Raw genomic sequence first — 21,316 nt, 5'->3', positions numbered from 1 at the left:
TATTTGAGCATCTGCTCAACAGAAATGCAAACTAATTTTCCATAAAACATTATACTATCAAACAAACTTGTTAACAACTGAAAAGCTTACCCTTTTGTGATATAGTCAATTGAAATATCTAGACTTCCATATATGAACTGCATTTAAGTTAAAAAGTTAAAATAAGTCTAAAACAAGTTTATTGTGGAATATGTATCAGCAGCTCAAGAGACATTCAAGAGTTAGAATAAGCAGGTAACCTGTAGAATAAATATCAGTCTACAGAACCATAAGAATTGCATTGGGTTTGTCTGGGATTTTTTAATATACATGGTTTACTTGGCAGATTGTTTCCTGATCAAAGTTAGCAATTTTTTTTTAATTTAAGGAAATAGTCACTCACTGAATCCACGATAGACCAATCAAGAGGATAAGCAAAAAGTTCAGGTTTGGCTGTGGGAATCTTCTCAATAAGACTCTTTATATGTTTCCGTTTTTCTTCTGTATTGACACTGCCCTTGGAAGAGCCTTTGTCTTCTTCACCATAATCCAAAGGGACTAATTTCCTTTTCCTGGGCACATCATCGCTGTCTTCATCGTCAAATTTATTAAAAACACTGTCCACAGCAAGCTTCTTCCTCTTCACAGCATTTGGTTGGTTGGGACTATTGCAGGCACCTACAAGGAAAGAGAAGAGGATTAGATGTTTGGAATCTGCAACAGGACAGAGTTACACAGTAACATTCATGCCTTCAAAATAAGGATCAGGGGCTACAAAAGACAGAAATTGTTGTCAAGCAATTCAGCTCCCATTTCCATAGCTCAGACTTCCTGTTCTATTCCTCATCAGTTTACCATGACACACTGCACAGTTAGTCAGTCTCTACTTTTTACTCTGTTGGTCTTTAAAAGAACATTGTGAATCAGTGCTCACAACACTGATCTGAGGTCTACTGACAGGATTCAATTGGATCCTTTCTACTGAAAGGATTCAACAGACTTTGCATCAGATTTTTAGATATTGTCCAATACAGAATCTAAGCATAAAACATTATCATAGCTCAAAGGCAGAGCACTCTTTAAGAATCCACTGCTTAGCACAGCAAGTCTTATGTTTTCTTCCAGATTTTGAACAAAAACAGCAGATCAATAAGAACTGCCATGGTTACTAGCCACTCGATATGCTAACTTGCTCTAGTTGTTCCTAAGGTTACAGTGTAATTAGGAAAACAGAACTGCTTCTCAACTTCTTAATTTCTTCTCTTTCATCCCTAAAAAAAAAAATTAAAATGAAATTCTAACTTGCCCAATTTGAGGCTAAGTCCTATTTTAGGCCGATGTTCCTCTGGTTGTTGCTGATCAGGTGAGTTTTCATGAGGGATAATAATGCCACAGGGAGATTCATCACCAGGTGTGTTAGGAGTTGCATTGCCACTAGCTGAAGAAACAGATGGAGCAGAACTGATGGGTCGCATGGTTGGTTTAAGGCAGGGCTTTTGCTCTGGCTCCTCCTCCTCTTCCTCTGGTTCTTCCCTTTTTTCTTCTTTTTCTGGCTTTTCCTCCTCTTCCTCCTCAGACTCTGGCTCCTGTTTGATTTGTGGCTGCCTGCGCCGTTCAGCTTCTTGTTCCATCTGCAATAAAACAGCCAGTTAACTCAGGTAAAAGTTGCTGAAAACAAACGCTGTGCTATTCAAGGCTACCTTGCAAAAGCACCTAACTAAATCTCCTCTCCATCCCCCAAAGAAGCATCTCCTGTAGAATCCTTTATTAAGGACTAAAGATGCACAAACCCCACTACTACCTTCATATAATCCTGGTTTATCCAAAACATTTAACTCTACTTTCATTTTTAAAAATCCAGATAAACAATTTTGTGATACTTACGCAAGATGACTGGAAACCAAAAAAGCTTTCTAGATCTACATTTGGATGAACAGAGCATGTATTAACTACTAGACCAGTTATACAAAGTCTCCAACATACTCAATGCTCAAATACTTCACTCTCTAATACTATAAGGATATTAATTGCTACTTGTCTGGCAAAAGGAAGGCTCTGAAGTTACCCTCTGAAGTTCTGCATCTGGATCAGGATGCCCTTCTGCAAGAAGACGCTGTCTGATTTCCTCCAACTCTTCCTTCTCTCTCTTCCGATCCCGTTCATCTGCTTCCATTTCTTTTTCCCTATCTCGCAGTCTCTTCTGAAGAGCACTACCCCTGTAGAAGATGCAAACAAGCACACAGACAATCAAATGAAAATGTAAATACATTGCAAGTAATGCCTGCAATTAATGTAACATGCAGGAAAGAGTGGCTTCCCCTTTCTTTCAAGTTTTGAACTCAAGGATCCATGATACAATCTAAATATTTATAAATGACCTGTATGGCAACAGGTATCTGAATTTCTAGGTTTTCTGCATACTTGTACTTCATTTTTGTACTAGTAATGCTTACATTTGTATTCTATTAAGGAGTTGGATAATGGCTGGACACTCAACATACCTGTAATATTTTGGATCATCTCTATCATCATCATAATCTTCTAGAAATTCTTTTAACCGTTTGCCTTCTTTTGCCTGCAAAAGAGACCAGTTTAGTATAAAAAATTCTCTCCCCTCTCAAACAATATACACCTAACATTTATTCCATTCTGATCCAAGCTACTAAGCACAAATAGCTCCTTCCCAGTAAATGGAGAACTTTTGGAAGAGAACCATATCCTTTTATTACTGGGTTAACTCATTTTTCTTTATCCATTTCTGACTTGTGGGAAAACAGAATTTCAATGTTTACCAGAAGGGGCATAAATATTTTGAAGCTCTGAGTGGTCCGTATTCTTGTCTCAAAGGACTAAACTAAAAAGCGAGCTCTTCAAATATGGAACTCTTCATAAGTAGTTACTATGGAGCCTAAATGTCAGTTTAAAGTGCATTGCCGGTTCCACCGAGTAAGAGTTTGATTTTGTACAACCAAGGCTTTCCTTCCAACAGGCACAGTTGTAAAGAACGCAGTAGGATTCAAATACTCCTGTGCAACATTATTAATTCAAGCACTGTAGCAATGCCTAAGTGAATGCAAAAAATTAAAATGCTATTTTTACTGTCCGCTTATAAAACCGACTGAAATGAAAATAAAAGTAGCAGTACAGATTTTTTTTAAAGAAATGAAAATAAAAAAAATCTGTACTGCTACTTTTAAGTTTCTTATGCTTTAAGAAAAAACATACAAGTACAAAATTATTTTGCCCCACTACCCCGAGCATTTCTTTACTCAACACTGGAATACTTCTAAGAATGAAGATACCAAATTTTTTTTGGAGAATCAAATTCCAATTTTAAATTCTGGGCAGTATCTGGGTATATTTACTGCTATGTGCTCCCTAAACCTAATAAAGCCCTAATAATGGCAATGGGAGGTTTAGCCACAGATTATGGGAAAATACTGCTTTTCAGTAGTAACCAAATCTTAGCATTTTTTAGTGCTTGTGTGTTATATTTCAGATCTCTCAGCAGAAAAAAAAAGTTCTCAAGGATGATGGTTATTTCATGACCTTTGTTTCTTCCTTCCCTGTTCTTCTCTCTCTCTGCATGTATTTCCCTGTAGCAATTCCCAGTGCAACCTCCCCATAAACTTCTCTTGCATCCCCCTATCCTCCTCTGCTCAAATAATCAACAGTAAAATAATTAATGCTGACATTTAAAGTATCATGATTAGGCTTTAGAAACAAAAAACTGAGATTATGGGAGCCTGCCTCTTTCAGGGTGAGATGAAACATTTCAGTGTGAGATGATCAGTTAACATTTGGAAAGTTACATTTCACAGATGTGTAATTAACAGGAATGGAAACTTGAACATACTAGGCCACACAGAGCTACTGCACTGCATGTACTTAACATCACTATTATGCTATGCAATAAAGAACACAGTAGGCTCCATTGAAAACCTGACAACTATGTAGATCACGGATTCAATACTACAGCATTGCAGTTTCTATATCAAAGAAACAGAATATTTTTGCAGCTGCCTACCTCTCTTTGTCGTCTTTGATAGAACTAGGCAAGCAGCTTTATTTCTCCAGTTTCTTACTAGCACTTGAACTCCTAAAAGCCTTCTATCACAAGTCTGGTCATTAGTTACACTTTTAAGTTATTGGATACAATAAAAATCCCCCCCAAACAAACCCCATATGAGCATTTATACAGTCAGGACAATATATCACGTCACAGTAGCCCTTTACATAAGGACAGGGACAGAACTTGCCCTGGTCCCAATTCAGACAAAGGAACAAAAAAAAAAAAAAAAGAGATGTAAAGTGTCATTGCAGTATCAACCCTCACCATTTCCCTTCGTCTTTCCTCTTCCCTCTCAGCTTCTTTTTCATATTCTCTACTTTTCTTCCGTTCTCTGATCTCCCAATTTTTAAGGCGCTGAAACAAAACAAACCACACTCAATACCAGAAACAACAAATTCAACTAAATTCTACGATACCTTAAAATAACTAAAATATATCCAAATTTGCCACCTATAATTTAAGCCCTTAAAACAAAGAAGCCCCAAATTCCCTTTCAGAGTGAATTACTTTGCGTAGTATGTATTTAAATCCTGCCATCCAGTGGCAAAGGGTTAGACAGTCTTGGGAGAGGAAAGGCAAGGGTGGAGGGAGAGTCAGCTATTGTCCAGCAAGACATCCACTGAGAAATCAGAAGTCCCTGCAGCCCATCTTATGCAACTTTCCAAGTAGTCTGAAAAATCTAAGTAGCATCTATCTGCCCCAAGTTACCTCTTGATAAGCAGCTTCTTTCTCACGAAGTTTCCTCTCCAACTTCCGGCGTTCATAGGCATCTTCTTCATCTTCTTCTCGGTCCCTTTTCTTGTCCTTTTCTCGTTCTCGTTCCCTTTCTCTCTCCCTTTCTCTTTCACGCTCTCGTTCTCGCTCCCTTTCTCTCTCCCGTTCTCTTTCCCGTTCCCGCTCACGTTCCCGTTCTCTGTCTCTACTTTTTTCTCTGTGTAAGGACAAAAACCTTAAGCATATGAAGTTTCCCCCCTGTATACCAACAACCACTGAATGTAATTGAACATCTAATGACTATTCCTCTTGTATTATACAAGGTCATTATTATAGCAACAGATGCATTAAAATGTTGATTAATATCACTTAGAAAAACATTCACCTATATTTTAAAGAGCTCTGTGATCAGTTTGAACAATAGGGGTTACAGGATACACTAGGATATACGCATACACAGCAGTTGCTAGCCTGCAAACGTAAGTCACTACCAGTGCTCCATATATATGCCTAATAGCTAAGACAAAGGGTATGTAAAATATTTTTTACTTAATTCTGAAGAGTTTGTGCTGTTTACAGGCATCTCAGAGAAGTTAACATGAGATAAGCTGGGTGAGAATTTAAACTGCAATAGAGCTTTCCTACCAGCATGAATAGGATAAAGGAGCACCTACCTCACAAGAGGAGACTAAAAAAGCTGTGAGGGGTTGTTACTGGCATCAGAGGTCAGAAGAGTATACAATGGGGAAGGAGAAGCACTATGTAAACTCAAAGACAATAGTGGTGAAAGAACAATGGATATGAATAAATTTAGGCTGGAAATTACATTTCTAACCAAAGGAACGAGGATGTGCAACAGTGTTCCAATAAGAGCAGTAGGGCTAAAAATAACTTGAGGAAACCTGATCGGTTTGTGAAAGGGATTTTATAATGTGCTTACTTGCAATAGCAGGGACTGATCTAAATGACCCATAAGGTTCTTGCCAATTTTATGATTTACTGATCTGGGCTATTCCTGTGTGTAGACAAGCCCTAAATCCCTTGCTCTCCAGACTACTCGGAGCAGAGGTATAAGATTAATCCAGGTAGGGAAGGGAAGAGATGTTGCTGAAAAAAGCAGGTCTTGCTGTAACATTCCCCTGAAGCCTTTTAAATGGAGAATGTTGCCCTGCTGCATGGTATATTAGAAAGAGAGAGAGAAGAAACACCTCATGTTGTATGGGATATGCCTAATGTTATCTTTAATTTGTATATAGAGGTTATAGTAGAATTGGTTATGAATAAATAATCCTCAAATTTTTCCTCTGTTCCCCAAGGTCACTTTTAGTTTTACCACCTGGGTTTACTAGGATTCTCTTCTGCTTTTGAGAAGGATGTGGAGAAAGACAACAGTAAGACAGAGAATAGTTTTGCATGATCTGAAGAGGTCATTTTCCATAATCAAAGTGACAGAGTAGGAGAATGCTTTAGCTAAGAATAATTTGTTTTGTGTGTGCTGGCCTGAAAAGTTAGGTTTAAAAACAAACAAACAAACAAAACAAAACAACAAACCAATAACGAAGCTTCATACTTGAGAAACTCAGACTTCAGTTTACATGCCCATTTTTGCTTTTACAATATTTTAGCAACTCATTTGCCCCAGGAACATATGAACTCACATACTCCATAACACCTCCATATGTCAATGTCCACAAAACTGTGGTCTCAAAATCTTCTGATTTAAGTCCCTAAAGTTAGGGCATTGACAATAAGTGCCAGTATTCATATACTTCACCCCCCACCCCAAAGGTCAGTTTTGCCTCTTCCCATCTGCCCGTTATTTTGAATACTATTTTTACATCACTGTGTTTAGCGACTAGCCTCTTCATAGTTTTCTGTTCATAATGCCAATTAGCACCACTGTGACCAAGAAAGGCAGCTTCATGTTTTGGAAGGGAAGGAAAGCTGTATGTCTCTTTGATTTATGCAAAATATTTTTTTCTAGAATGGATCTGCCATCTTACATTCCTCTTTTAAAGCATTACATTAGCACTCCTTATATTTTCATTAGAAAAAACACTTAATACAGCAAACTACAACATGCACATTTGGAAGCAGCCTCAGAAAGGACCATTTCTATTTCTGTTTTTATGAACTTCCATTACAGCAACTTAAACTCACTTACCTTGATCTACTCCGATCCTTGTTGCGATCTGAACTCCGTTCACGGTCTCTGTCACGTTCTCGATCTCGGTCACGGTCACGATCTCTGTCTTTAGTCCGGTCACGATCCCTATCCCGCTCTCGTTCACGCTCCCGTTCCTTCTCCTTTTCTCGTTCACGCTCCCGTTCCCTCTCTCTTTCGCGCTCCCTCCTTTCTCGTTCACGCTCCCGTTCCCTCTCTCTTTCTCTCCGTTCCTTTTCAATTTCCTGTCTCTCTTTCTCTTTTTTGCCTTTTTCCTCCTCCAGTTTCTAAAAACCAACAAGAGACCTTTTATAGTTAATTCCATAGTTATAGAAATGTGACATTCCCGGCGCAACACGCAAGGCTGGTAATGGACATGCCAAAACCGCCAGTGATTTAAAGTATTAAATAGTTTGTTTTGAACTCATAAGTATGAAATCAAAATGCAGCAATCACAAGACTAGATTTCGTGCAAAAAGCATAGATCTACACAGACCAGCAATCTCCAACCTTGGAAGGGTAGGGCTGGCCTTGTATGGTGTAAAACAACTGAGCTGCACTATACATAGTATATTGCCAATTATGGTTCACAAAAGAGCCACAGACTCCACAGGTGCAATAAGTCACTTGGGCACAAGCAAAATGAACTTTTAGCTGACAAAATTCATTCTGCTCAGCTAAACAAGTAATTCAACTGAATAGTAGCTGGGGCAGTGGGTGGTTTCCCCATGGTCTGGCCATACCAAATCTATGCTATCTGAATTTCTTTACCCAAAGTTTTCATCAACTTACACTGTGGTGCGGGGGGGTGGGGGTTTAAACTGAGCAGATGCACCCCTCCCCCATTTTTGCCCTCCCTAAAAGTTCTCTAAAATATTCACTGGTAAGAACTGGACTCTGCAGAATGGAATCCTTAGCTTTCCACCACTGCAAGATGGAAAGATTTAAAAAAGGTTGGAAATCACTCATTTGAAACATAGAAACTAAAGGGTTATCTACAGTTTTATTAAAATTGAATATAAATGGCAATTTTTTTCATTTAAAAACAAAAACAATGCCTATGACCAGAAGTCCTATTAGACAATAGAAAATACATCAATAGAATGATAGACAAATCCATCCTTGGAAGCAATTGTTGTGTGTTAACTTACAGATGTTGTGCTAGGACATGGACCGCCAACACTGGATTAACCTTGCCTATAAGCTATGTTTCTGGGAGGAAGAGCAAGTACACGGTTCACAAATATACCAAACAACAAAGACAGACCAAGTTTGTCAGCCTGACGGATGCCAGAACACCACATGATTTTAACATATGCTGAGCAGAAAAAACAGGTCTATCCCCTTTCACATTTACCACCACTGAAATGAAATTAAAAACTGGAACAATAAAATGTGCATTTTCTCTCTTTCTTTCTTTAAACAAAGCATTTAAGACAACTTTAAAAAGCAATCTTACCTGGTGAACATTCTTCTGTCACGGACCCATGGACCAGAGAACCGACAAAGGATTACAGAAATAAGGCTAACTCAAGTGATCAATATATCCAACCATCAAACCACCCTGCACCGATAGTAAAATACAGGCAAGCTGGTGGTGGATACACTGAAGTCACAAAAGAAAGAGGGGGATTCAAAGATGGTACAAAATTGACATGAAGAACAAAACTTAAATTCTAATGAATACAGGGCTGAAAACCTAGTTTTCTAAATGCAATTATTCTAGCAGAATCTTAAAATGCAATTTAAGCTTGAATTAGGTCAGATGTTAGACTATGCTACATCGACTTAAAAAAATAAAAAACTTACCTCTCAATTTCATAAACTTTTAAAGAAAAGTGTATATACCAAAATAATTGATACTTACAGATTATTTTAGATGGTCCAATAGAAATTTCTTTGTTTTGGCTGAGTGCCTGGGATTTTCTCTCAAACACTTTGTTCACACCAAAAATTTTGTCTCAATTTAAAAAAATAAGTTTTGGTCTTTTAAGATCCATTTTATAAATTTGGTTCTTTAAAAATCCAACAAGAGAATGGGCTGGCCTATCCTTTTTAATAATAAAACACTTATGTAATCACTGCTCCTAATATAAACAAGAGGGACTGAAAGGGTAATGGGATGGGAACGGTATCAGATATACTGAAGTAATGAACAGAAAAGGACAGGTAGAAGAATCATAAAATTTTACCTTGTGCTCTCTTCAGACTCGTCCGTGCTGTAAATGGACGCCCCCTGCAAGGCTGGTACCCTGACAGTCTGTGATTATTGTTTTATAAACTCATACCAAAAAACATGCAAAGGTTCACTGTGCTCACTAGCCAACTGCTACAGATTCAACAGCCCCTTTAACCATTCCACCCAATAGACAAAATGGCCATTTTAATTATAATCAGTTAAGTTGATTTTGAAACTTAAGAAATCCAAAATATCCCCCCAATGAAATAAATCAAAGGCAGTAAAATGCCTGACAGCTTCTGAAACAATGAAGCATTTCTTTTTCTTTTTTTAAAACCACATTTTTTTTGTATTCTATACCAGTGACTTGATGGGGCTTGGAATTCAACACAACTCCATTATTTTTCACCATTGACCAGTTCCACGTTCAACTGCTGATCTTTACTAGATTTCTTCTGGAGTTCTTTTCCTTGGGTATTCATTCCCAAATTGAATAGAGAGAAAAATGCAATATTGGCATTTCCAGTAATGTATAATTGCTTTGCCTTATGCTGATAAAGCTTTATGCAAACACAGTACCACCCGACAAAGGTACAAGGGAACACTTCACCTTGTTAGATCATCAACCTTTTCATCGATGTCCATCTGGGATATTTAGGAAAAACAGCGTGCTCAAAAACTGAACACTTGCTAACATTTTGCTGGGCCAGGCACCATTCCAGACTTGATAGGAAACTTAATACAATCTTATAAGCTAAACATTAAAATAAATACATTACATGCATAGTTTGCATTTCGCTGTCCATAAAGTATCACCTTCCAAAACCAGAAACATTCACAGATGCACTGAACATTAACAAGAACTTCTATAGGTGGGAACTCTGAGGTGGGATTTGCTGGGCACAAATGTTTCCAAGCCAGTTACCCCTTTGCATATTTTTCTGAGGGGGCATCCATAAATATAATAAAAAACAGAAGCTCATACTTACATCCTATTCCATGTTACTTTCCAAGCTGTGAGTTTCATCTTGCATTAGTCACCATATGATCTCTATCATAATGGTGGGGGTCAATGAATAGATTAGCTTTATGGGAATTTACAGTTCTTCCATGCATCTAAATTTTGGTAAGTCTGGTAACCACTGACCTAGTTTTAAAATTTTCCCCCACTCTTAACTAAGAACTATTAAAATAAAAAGTCTTAAATTTAAATTAAATTTCAGCTTTCCTTAAAACGTTTCCTTGGATTATACTAAACAACTGCCTACAGAAACACACTCAAGTGTATGCCTTACACTGCAGCCCCGTTTAGACTTTAGTTATAAATATCTCACTCATTGTATGTGTAGACACTTGAGTTGTCTTTATTCATGTTAAAGTGAGAAGACTGCAAAGCAATCAGTAACAATTAAATGTCTTAGAACAAAATGCCAAGGGCCACTTTAACGTGGTATTTGTCTTTTGCTGACTTTTAAAGTGCTACATGTATATTAAACCTATTATAAACAGCATTTCAAGTGATATTGTTATGTATTGGTAAATTTTATAAAAGTGTTCTTTTTGGATTCAGTAAAAGCCTAATTTTGTATCAAGTGCAAAAACAAGAATACTACCTTGTGTGTATCTCTGAATTTACTGATCTCTCTTGATATCAGGTCTCTTTTGTCTTCCTCCATTTCTATAGCATTTATATCCTCCTAAAAGACAAGGGGGACAGGAGGAAAAGCATTAAGAGCCATTTGTACAGATACAAAAGAACAAGAGAAAAGTTCAAGGTTAGAAGTTTTGTACCAGTCTTGTAAGAGATAAATAAAGCCCTTCTGCAGTACCAAACCTGACAGTCTGATGTTAATGAGTGAAAAAAAAAATCAGATGGACAAGAGTCACAAATCTGGTAACTAGCAGTAAACATAGTCATTGTCAAAGCCTACAATGTAAACGAACCTTGGTGATGAGTGGATAAGGTATCAGTGGGGCCACTGGAAATCTGCGGAAAATCTGCGGAAAAATCCACGGAGATTTTTTTTTTTAAAAATAGATTGCACACTACTCTGAAAAACAATGTTTTGTATGTTTGTACTATAAGCAATATTGTATTGCTGTGATCTTATTTCTTTGACTCAACAAAATTACAGAAGAACCTCGCTAATTCTCCCTTCACTGATCTATTTTTCAAAGATATAATAGATGCTGTAGTGAGGTCTCATTGGTAAGACTTCACTGAATTACAAAGCACACTACAGGACGTTTATTAGTGCACTATGATAGTGTCATAAATTAGACTAAACTACACTTGTCAAAATAAGCGACCAGAATATATGTGGTGCATAAGTCTCGCCTTTGTTTACTCGCTAATTCGCAAAATTTGGTAATCTGCACCATGGGTCTCCTAGTACTTAATGCGAATTAGCGAGGTTCCCCCATGTTTGAAACTGAAAAAAAAACCCCAAAACAGATTTCACTCATTCTCCATTCCACCCACAAACCCTCATCTCCCCCACATCAGTCATGCCTTCACCCAAAGAAACTGAAAGAGACTCAGCTGCTAACATCAGCAGAATTTTCACCCACCCCCAACCCCTTCAGGGGACAGAAGCCCCGTAACTCGCAGATTTCTTTTTTACATGGTGTCTGTTCCCACCTTCCTCCTCCCCACACCTCCCTCCCTCCACCCAACAGTAGTTCTCTCCCACTCCACAAAAAGTCAAGGGAGAAATATGCTAGAATCATCTCAATCCCCCCCTGCACACCAGAGATAGTACCACCCCGATTCTTATTTCCTTCTGTACCCATCAGGGAAAGGAAGTTAGGCGTGCAAGTTCAAACCAACAGTTGCTGTATTTGGTACAGCATATTCATCTACTTTGCTAGCTCAGACTGGTCTGCCTCTAGATCATGCAGAGCTAGCAGAACCCCCAGAAGTGTACTTAGTGCTCAGTTCTTGCAAGACCGTGGTGAGCTGGCAAGAACTCTTACAAATATTATAACTACCTGTTGTTATCTGTGGCCATAAGAAGCCACAGCACGGTACAAATTTCATAGTATTTGCATAAAATACAGCCCATAGTATAAGACAATGACTTCGTTCTTAAATTCTTATCCAAGGAATCTTGTCCCAAAGAAAGGTAAATTGAATTCTCAACTCAGGACTCTTACTCCTTGGATCAGCTGAGGCTAACAATGCAGTAGGGATAACAAACTCACTCCCAAGGGAGATGTTTTGCTTCCTGCACTGCTCTTATACCTCATTAGCAGCTGAGGTTGCAAGACTGCATGGAAATAGGATTATGCAAGAGATTTAAGAAATGGGTAAAAATCCAAGTTAAACTAGTCTCCAATTTCTTGAAGAGTATGTAGGAATTGGGCAGGTATCAGAGCCCATTCTTGCATGATTACAGACTCTATTGCAAACACCAAATTTTTGTTTGCTCATTGTCAATTGTTGATGTTCCCTCTTCTCCAGCTTACTTTAATCCATTAACAAAGTCATCCATAGAAACAGGTTTATGCCAGAACATTTCTGCCAAATGTCTGGGGGGTTTTTCCACCCCTAAGTCATAAATTGTTGGAAAGCCATTTGGTCAAACACAGCCAAACTAGAACATTTTTATAACAGCAATTTTATAATAAAAAGTAAGATCATAAACACACCATTCCTTCCTGATATATCCCCAAACCCTTCCAAAATATGCATGTATACCACCACTGAATGCATCCACTCTTCAGGTGGAAAGTAGGAGCAACCAGCTGGCTCGTAACATGTTATAAAATAGTGGGGAGAAGAGGAATTTTGGCAAAGGACATCAGAGCAAACCACTGCTTTGACAAAAATGTGCTGGGATTTCTAAATGTCAGCATAGAATAGGTAGGAACTTGATTTTTAAAGATCTCATCTGGAAAACCTATACACACATATTGAATTCAGTGCAGTTCATCTACCTCAGAAAAAAAGAAAGGCCGAGTCAAACCTGTCAAGATTCAAACCTGTGGTTCCAAGAAGTCTAGGTGCTTAGACCTAGAAGCCATCAAGAGGGGATAGCACCTAAGACTGACTAGATTTCAATTAAATACTTGAAACTGCTGCTGTCATCAATGCTTGTTGATTTGTTTTCTCATCAGAAGGTTAGGGTTAAGGTATTTGCACAGGGTTTGGCCATTATATAAAGGTGAGTTGAAGAAAAATCTGTTTTGTCCAAAATCAAAACACATACGTCCTCCTTCTTTTCCTTTTTCTTCTTCCTGGGGTGAGAGTCAGATTCCTGGGAAGGGGCATTGAGCTCGCTGGAATATTCTCGTATTAACACTTCAATGGCCCCCTTAATTATCTGATCTCTTCTCTTTGTTTCCTCATCCAGTGCTTCCTCATCCTCATTTGTGGATTCTGGTCTGGAGTTCTGGTGAAAATGACAGATTTAGAAAAATCAGCAAATTGCCAAGTGAAATCCCACTCGAGTAAGAACAAGAAATTTATCCTAAATGGTAATTTTCAATAATCCTTGTTAGCAACCGTTACTAGATTTTCCAGAATCTAGGAGCAGTCTGCAATTATACCCCTTGCTCAGATCTCCTTACACAGGCAGTGCCGGGGTGGATATATGATGATACTCCAGGGTTTTACAAGCAGAATGGTTATAGGCTATAACAGTAGGATTGTGCGGTAAGATAGGAGGACAGATAGATCAAGGTCAGGAAGGAAGAAAAGACAGGAAGCCAATGGAATATGAACAATTACAATGCTAATGCTGATCAAATAACATTTCTCCTTTCCACTCAAAAACTCTAAATAACTTCACTTGTCTACTTTTAAACTCTATTTTTGGAAGCCCTCCAGAGTACGAGGCGATAACTGATGTTCACCCTTTCTATTCAACTTTAAAGGAATGCTCTATGGAGGCAGAACTACATTAAGCAACACTTCCAAAGATAATATCTCAAGCATCTAATTTTTTCTATATTACTATTGATCAGGTAATCTCACTCCACCTATTCCCAGCCCCACCATGGAGGGGAAAGACACACAAAAGAGAAAACATAGAAAAACAATATTTTTGCAGTAAATGCTATACAAAGCGATACTACAAAGCTTCGAATATGAAACAAAACCAGCCATTTATTAACCCCTCCCTCCCATTATTTTATAAGAAAAGAGAATGGACTCTCACCTGAGAATCTGGCTGATGTTCCGTCAAGCGATAGGTGGTGGGTGGAGTGAGGGGGAGGGAAGGGTCAGATGGAACAGCAGCTAAGAATGAGGGGTAAGGGAAAGTTCAGTTGGAGCTGAAGAGGCTGCCAGGACAAGGAGGAATAGGCTGAAAAGAGCTAGAAGGCAATGATAGGGAGTGGAGTTGAAGATGACCAGGGAGAAGAGGTGACCAGGGAGACGAGCTAATTAGATTGAAGTTGCTGCTTGGTTTCTCTCATGCTCAGATTCACTATACTCATTTGATTTCTTTATTCAGAAAGAGAAAATCAAAGGGTTGCAAATTCTGACGGCAACCTTTTTATTTGAGTAGCACCAAAATGCCACTGAAGGCATGAGAAGATTAACTAAAGGACCTTCAGACACTTTGATACTTCTTTAGTTTACTTGCTATTGCTCCTGTTAGTACTTTTTCCTGAGAAAACTTGTAAATTGCTGAAGAATACAGATGCAGGAGTTACAAGATCTCTGGGTACTGCCCATAATATACTGAGGGCTAATCTTTATGAGTAGAAAGATGCCAGCTACAAAACTACATTGAGTAAATGGTATTTTCAACTACACAAGATGGGGGTAAAAGTCTTCTCACACTATCACAATCAACCATCTCTGTGGTGCTACATAAAGAACCCCTAAGAGTTTACAGAAATTAAACCTGGATTAATCATGTTCTATAGCTTCATTGCAGTTTTAAGACTATTAGCAATCCTAGCAGGAAAGCCTAGGAAGGTACAGCTGTTCCTAAGAAGGGATAAAAGAACGCCTAGAATAGAATGGATAATCAAATCAAACTTCTCTCAACCTAGCTTTACAACTAGGCGAGTAGCTCCATGTAGGTTTCACATAATTAATACTACGTTTTCCAAAGCAATTATTTTTGACCCCATCTACAGGACAGCTTCAATTTCTTCAAGCTGTAAAGTGATCAGTATATCTCTCTTTTTATTAAAGAATACAAAAAAAATTCCCACTACGTTCTAATATTTTTGCAAGCAACTTGAAGTGTCAATCATAAGACTTTATCAATTATTGCGTGTTCATTAACTATAAAATGTGGGAGTGAAAAGAACTGGCTCTCTTTTGGCCATCTAAAACTGTAGCAACTGCCTAAGGAACTGAATGCCTTTTGTGTACATGTCTTTGCAAAGACATTTAAAGAAAACATCCAAACTTCATATAAATTAATCTGTTTTATATGAATGGTGAACAAGCAGCAATACTCATTCTAAAATGGAAAACAAAGGGAAAAGCATGCTGCTCAGTTTGGAGGTAACTTCAGCTACTCATGAATTACAACAGGGATGAATCTGACCCAAAATTTCCTGCATATGAAATAGTTCAGAGTGGTCTAGTTACTCTGATCTAGAAAATTAAAACAACAGAACTAGAAAGGTCAAGATAAATGCATGGACAGTGATGAAGGTTTAACCTATGCTAAGTGTTTTCTGAAGCAAGGAGAAAGAGAGAGAGAGCTACCCAACACAGTAAATGCATCTGGGCAAGAAATAAATGATAGGCAAAAAATGCATACAAAATTTAATTTTCTGCCTTGCATCAGGTTTTGGAGGGTGTGGAGGAGGGAATGAGTGAAAGTTGATTTAGGCACCTCAGTTGCCCAATGAAGTTAGTTGTTTCTATAACTTAACAAAAATATCTAAACAAAATTAAGCCTCAGAACCATATGGTAACAGTACTGTATGTAGTACTCATCTTTAAAATGGATATAAACCCAGAGATTCAGACTTGGGCTATACACAGCTACACAAGTATAAAATTTAAAGGACTTAAATTGGGATAAATTTTGGGTACTGAAACTTGCAAATGTAGTTAAATCAATTCAAATCAATTAATCCTGTACCCTGTAAATAAATCCATGCAAGCTAAACCAATAAGAGGTCTTAAAGAGTTATAACTGTGTCCATGCAGATGGTTGTGCTGATTAAACGTAGTCGAGTTCTCAAAAGTATTTAATGAATCAAGTCTCACTGATTTTCAAATAGGACTTTGGAACCAAGCCCTAGCCAAATTCATGAAATAATAAGCAAGAGTAGAAACAAGAACAGACATCAAGGGCGCTGGCTTCTTACCCTATTTAACAACTCAAACGAATGTCTGTCCCAGCAGCATAATTTCAGCTACACACATAGATACATACCCCATTGGAGGCTTTTTTCTTAGCTTTCCATTCATCTAGCTGAGCCTTTGTCTTTGCATCAACTTTAACTAGCAGCTTCTTCTCTCCAATCTGAAGGTCATGGAGCAGTCTCAGTGCTCGTAGAGTAGATTCTGGTTCTTTGTACTCACAGAATCCGAAGGCTGGCAGTGGATAATTGAAATGAAAAGCAAAAATTGCAATAAATTCAGTTAAATTGATCCTACAAATTTATTTAATGCCCTCCCCCCCCCACAACTTTTATATAGGGATCATTAGAATAAAAGATATGCAGAAACATATTTTTAAATGTCTCAAAAGATATATACCAAAGGGAAAACATTTATTTTGCATTGTTGTATAAATCACCCATTTCATGTGGTTAGGAAATGTCCTTCTTTAATAAGATAAAAGGCCTAGCAGAGAAGAGGGGGAAGTGGTAAGGCTGCTTTTTTTGTTTTGAGGAGGGTTTTTTGTTTTGATTTTTTTTTTTAACATTATTATGGTTTTTTTAGGCTGTTCTGCATGACATTATGTGCAAACTAAGGAAATATCACCGAGATAAAGTTGTGTCCTTGATCCATATCTGTTTAGTTTTATTAAAAGACTTACGATAAAAAAACCTATACTTATAAAATGTGATGTCACTACTAGCCTGAAAACAGCTGCAAGCATTATGGAGGAAGTGCTCAGAATAATCTTGTTTCACTGATAGAACAAGTTAGAAATTAGAAAGGAAAAATCAAATGCATAAATGCAAAATGGGGAATAGCTGTCTAGAGAGCAGTACAGTAGAAAAGCATCTGGAAGTGAGAGAGGATCACAAATTACATGCATCACCAACAGAGTACTGCAAAAATGCATCCAGGAATTAAATCTGCCTTTAACACAAGCATCATATGAAACACTTGGGAGGTGTGTTACCACTCTATTCAGCACTAGTTAGGCCTTAACTGGACTACTGTGTCCAGCTTTGGTACCTAAGGAAGTGGTAGAAAAACTGGACAGTATCCATAGGGGAGCAATAGAAATAAGACCTTTAGAAAGTGTGCCCTAAAAAAAAAAAAATAAATAAATAAATAAAAAACAAAAAAACAAATGGGGCTTGTTTGGTATAGAAGGAACAACTATTCTGATCCCATAAAACAGGGCTGTTTATCTGGCACCCTGTTGACAGCATGTAGCCCCCTCCAAGGGGTTACAATGTGGCCCTGTTGGCACACTGCTTTCCTCTGGGCTCTCTTGCCACTGCTGAAGTCCTCAGGCTTCCTCTCCCTCTCCCAGCTTCTGCTGACTGCTGTTATAGGAAGCCTATGACCAGGGGGGCTCAGGGGACCTGGGAAGTGTGGAGCATCAGACCCATGTAGTCTAGCACAGGCGAGGGTCATGCATTGTAGTGGTCCATGCAGCATGCACCCAGGGTGCATGCAATCTATGCAGCTTGTGGCCCCCAGCCACTCAGAAGTTGGACAATCCTGCTGTAAAGGGAACAATGCTCAATAATTCTCCATTTCCACTGAAGGAAAGACAAAATAAAACCCACTAAAGCATCAGCTTCATTTTCAGGAGAAGGAAAAAAGTTATATTAAATATTAAAAAAAATGTAACTATAATAGTAGTGAAACACGAACAGGCTTAGGGAGGTGGTAGCAGTGGCATCTCTCCTTTTGGAGGTTTTTATGAACAGGTCAGGCAAATATCTGTCAGAGAGAGTCTAGGTCAGTGGTGGTCAACCTTTTGGAAGGTGTACCATAAGGTAAGCCCCACTTCTCCTTGAGGGTGCAGTGCAGGGGAGGTTGGACTAGATATTCTTGAGGTCCTTTCCAGATTTACATTTCTATGATTAAACTACGAAGCTTCATATTTGAGCCTTCTTCCTTTTTAGCCTTTATTTTTAGTCTCTGCTTTGATTTCTACAATTGAAAAAAACCCCATTGACTGTACCTGTATTAAGGAAAGATTTTAACAAGTCAAAGTTATGCAAGGCTCAGGTTTAAACGCAGACTATCAGAGATGCATTAATTTGTAAGTCATATTTTAAAAGGTTGAATAGTAACTAGACCACATGTGCAAGAAAGCAAGAACTTTTACCTTGAAGTTTTCCAGATGCCCCTTGTACTCTCTTCCAGCTCAAAACCAAGCCACATTTCTTTAAAAGACAAAAGGAAGGAATGTTACCACTAAATAAATGTCAATGCTTGCTCAAGCAATACAGAAGCAAAACATGCCATTTTTGTGACAGAGCCATTTCTGTGTATTAAAAGAAAGGTTACATTTCAGGAAAAAAAAGTCTGTGTTCACAATTTATGCTACTAGCTGAAAAAGCAAAAAAAGCTTATTCTTGTGAAGTTGTTTACTGACTTTGAATACAAGTTCAATGAAAACGTTAATGTCCTACAACAGTGCCTAACTTCAGTTTGTAATTAGCCCTGGTAAATACTCAAGAGTAAGGGATAGAATATTTATATTCAATGCCAGCCCATCTACATTACAAGCAAACCACCGTACTCACCGCTAGAAGCTGTCTTATGAGCATGTCTGATGCCTTTTCAGAAATGTTGCCTACAAAGACAGTGGTAGTGGGACCGCTGTTTTCATCATTTTCTTTAGCCTTTAAACCAGGGTGGTCTTTTCTAGCTCCCAAGTGCTTGCCAACCATGGATACCGTGGTAGGAACCAAGACCTATAGAGGAAAAAAAAGGGTTCTATATTATAACTCATTAAAACAGTGGTATCCAAGTTTTTTGCCCTGCAGGCCAGATGGGCACTGCCAGGTCTGTTCATGGGCTGGATCCAGCATGCAGGGCCAGTGCAGCAAGAGTTGAATCTGGCAGTAGCAGGCTGCATAACTCAACCCTGATATGGCTGTCAAAGGGAGCACCCAGCCCTGAATGGGGGTGGGGTTGGAGGAGTCAAGGAGCAGCTTGGCCCTGATCTGGACATGTGGGGAAGGGTGGGGCTGGGCAGCCCAGCCTTGACCATGATGGGGGGGGGGGCTGCCGGCAGCAGAGGGGACAGGATGAAGAGAAAGGGAGCAGCCTAGCCTGATCCAGACAGGTGGGGAGTGGGCTGATCCCACTGTGCAGCAATGGTTTGGGCAGGACAGGACCTAGCAATACAGATCATCCATAGCTGCTCTGCCACCAAATTTCCCAACTTGTGGGGATCCCCAAAATAGTTCCATGGGTCTGATTTGGCCTGTGGGCTGGGGGTTGAGCACCCCTGCAGTAGAGAAAGCTTTGGATCTTTAAAATAAAGAACAGTTGGAAATACACGGTGTATTTCACTATGAGCTTAGTCTGGCAAGTCATGACAGCCTTAAGAAGCTGGGCAGTACAGCTTTGAGATTTTACATAGCATGTAAGAGATTGGCTTATGAAAGAATGACATTCTTATTTTCAAATCAGTTACAGAAATTCAAGCAAAATATTAATTCAGACTAAAATGAAATACTCAGAACACCAAATAGAGTTCCCTATAGGTCTCACACAGAAACCAACATTTCATTTTATCACTGCATATCCTAAACAAGACAACTGGCAATGGAGGGAAGAAATTATATTCAAGTTATATTCATAGGTAGAGACACTCATGTGTCTTCCTGTTCCAGTTTGTCAGTGTTTTTTTTAAAGTTTTAAAATTTCTTAATATTCTTCTTATAATTTCGTCATAAAATTTTCAGTTCTTTAGACTGTCAGCTGCAGACTCACTCTTCTTGCAGGATATCAAATAATACACTTATTCCAAAATCTGGCTGCTATTACAGTTTGGAATTTGGCACCAATTTATTTCCCTAGACAGTCTGAAATCTCTTTAGTTCTCTCTCACATGTGCAAAACTTTAGAAATAGTAGTTCCATTAAATAGGGACACAGCCAGGAAATGCCTTTAATACTTACAGTAAACCTCCGTTTTGAACAAATTTCATGCTAATAAGTATCTACATGTAGACTTAATGAATCTACTAAGATCAATTTTTTCTCACAAGTTCTCTTCTATTCACATCAATCCCCCTTCCACACAGGAAAGTCAGAGGACTATACAGCACCTATCGGAAGCCTGTCAATACACACCCTTCCAGTCAACTTAGTAATCATGTTGGATAATGCACTACTGAAATTTGATGCCACTACAGCATCCTATTCTTGGAAATTAGAGAAATGGGAAAAGTCAGCCCACTGCACACAGAATAACTACTAAAAGAACCTTACATCAACTATTAGGCCACTGACAGGCTTTCAATTAAAAGTGCAATGGGATCCATGAACCCAACTGCACCTCCTGCCATGCCACACATGCATGGTAGGAGGCATGATGGAAACTGGGGGCCCAAATGCACCCTACTGCATGTGCAGGGGGAGCCTAGGATTGGCTGGGAGCACTGATCAGCTGGCTGGTACCCCCTGTGGCGGAGTGCCACCTCCGTCTCTCCCCAAACTCTGCAATCAGGCAGATGCCTAATTGCAGTTTGGTTACCATGGTCACTGCAGAAGGCAGACACCCTTGGCCCCACAGATTTCAGGTAACCCTGAGTTGTTACCTGAGCAAGATACATTGCAGAGGGAGGGGGAAACCTGTTCCCTCTGCCTGCATAACTAGCTTCACACACCTGGGTGGGGACTTAAACGCCCTATTGTTCTAAGCAATGTCATCATCAGGGATCCTGGTTTTCTCTGATTAAAAATGGGAAATTCTCTGATTAAAAACCCAAAATCCTTAATAAAAATTCAAGGCCCCCCCACAGCCTCCTCAGCTGTCCTGATGCCCTTCACTCCCCCACAACAGCCCCCAAACCCACACGTACAGGCACTCACATGCAGACACAGATGCACACAGACATTGACACCCACCCCAGCA

General features: G+C 38.9%; 1 protein-coding gene across 3 annotated transcripts in view; it reads right to left on the bottom strand.

The window, feature by feature from the left end:
• RBM25 (RNA binding motif protein 25) overlaps window positions 1-21,316 on the bottom strand; it is a 46,272-nt gene that overhangs the window by 6,613 nt on the left and 18,343 nt on the right. For 2 of the 3 annotated variants that reach the window (XM_019551500.1, XM_019551501.1), the window contains exons 4-16: window positions 18,973-19,143; window positions 18,552-18,609; window positions 16,464-16,624; window positions 13,320-13,502; window positions 11,053-11,106; window positions 10,722-10,805; window positions 6,930-7,216; window positions 4,760-4,982; window positions 4,316-4,405; window positions 2,481-2,554; window positions 2,045-2,195; window positions 1,286-1,610; window positions 383-657 (exon numbers count right to left, since the gene is read on the bottom strand). In XM_019551500.1, coding sequence (XP_019407045.1) covers window positions 383-657; window positions 1,286-1,610; window positions 2,045-2,195; window positions 2,481-2,554; window positions 4,316-4,405; window positions 4,760-4,982; window positions 6,930-7,216; window positions 10,722-10,805; window positions 11,053-11,106; window positions 13,320-13,502; window positions 16,464-16,624; window positions 18,552-18,609; window positions 18,973-19,143 — 2,136 coding nt within the window. The remainder of the gene's footprint in view (window positions 1-382; window positions 658-1,285; window positions 1,611-2,044; window positions 2,196-2,480; window positions 2,555-4,315; window positions 4,406-4,759; window positions 4,983-6,929; window positions 7,217-10,721; window positions 10,806-11,052; window positions 11,107-13,319; window positions 13,503-16,463; window positions 16,625-18,551; window positions 18,610-18,972; window positions 19,144-21,316) is intronic. The other variant, XM_019551502.1, reaches the window with a different exon arrangement.

This window comes from Crocodylus porosus, unplaced genomic scaffold (assembly GCF_001723895.1).
Source record: "Crocodylus porosus isolate Cpor-Errol unplaced genomic scaffold, CroPor_comp1, whole genome shotgun sequence".
NCBI lineage: Eukaryota > Metazoa > Chordata > Crocodylia > Crocodylidae > Crocodylus > Crocodylus porosus.
This window is presented reverse-complemented; position numbering and strand designations above follow the sequence as displayed.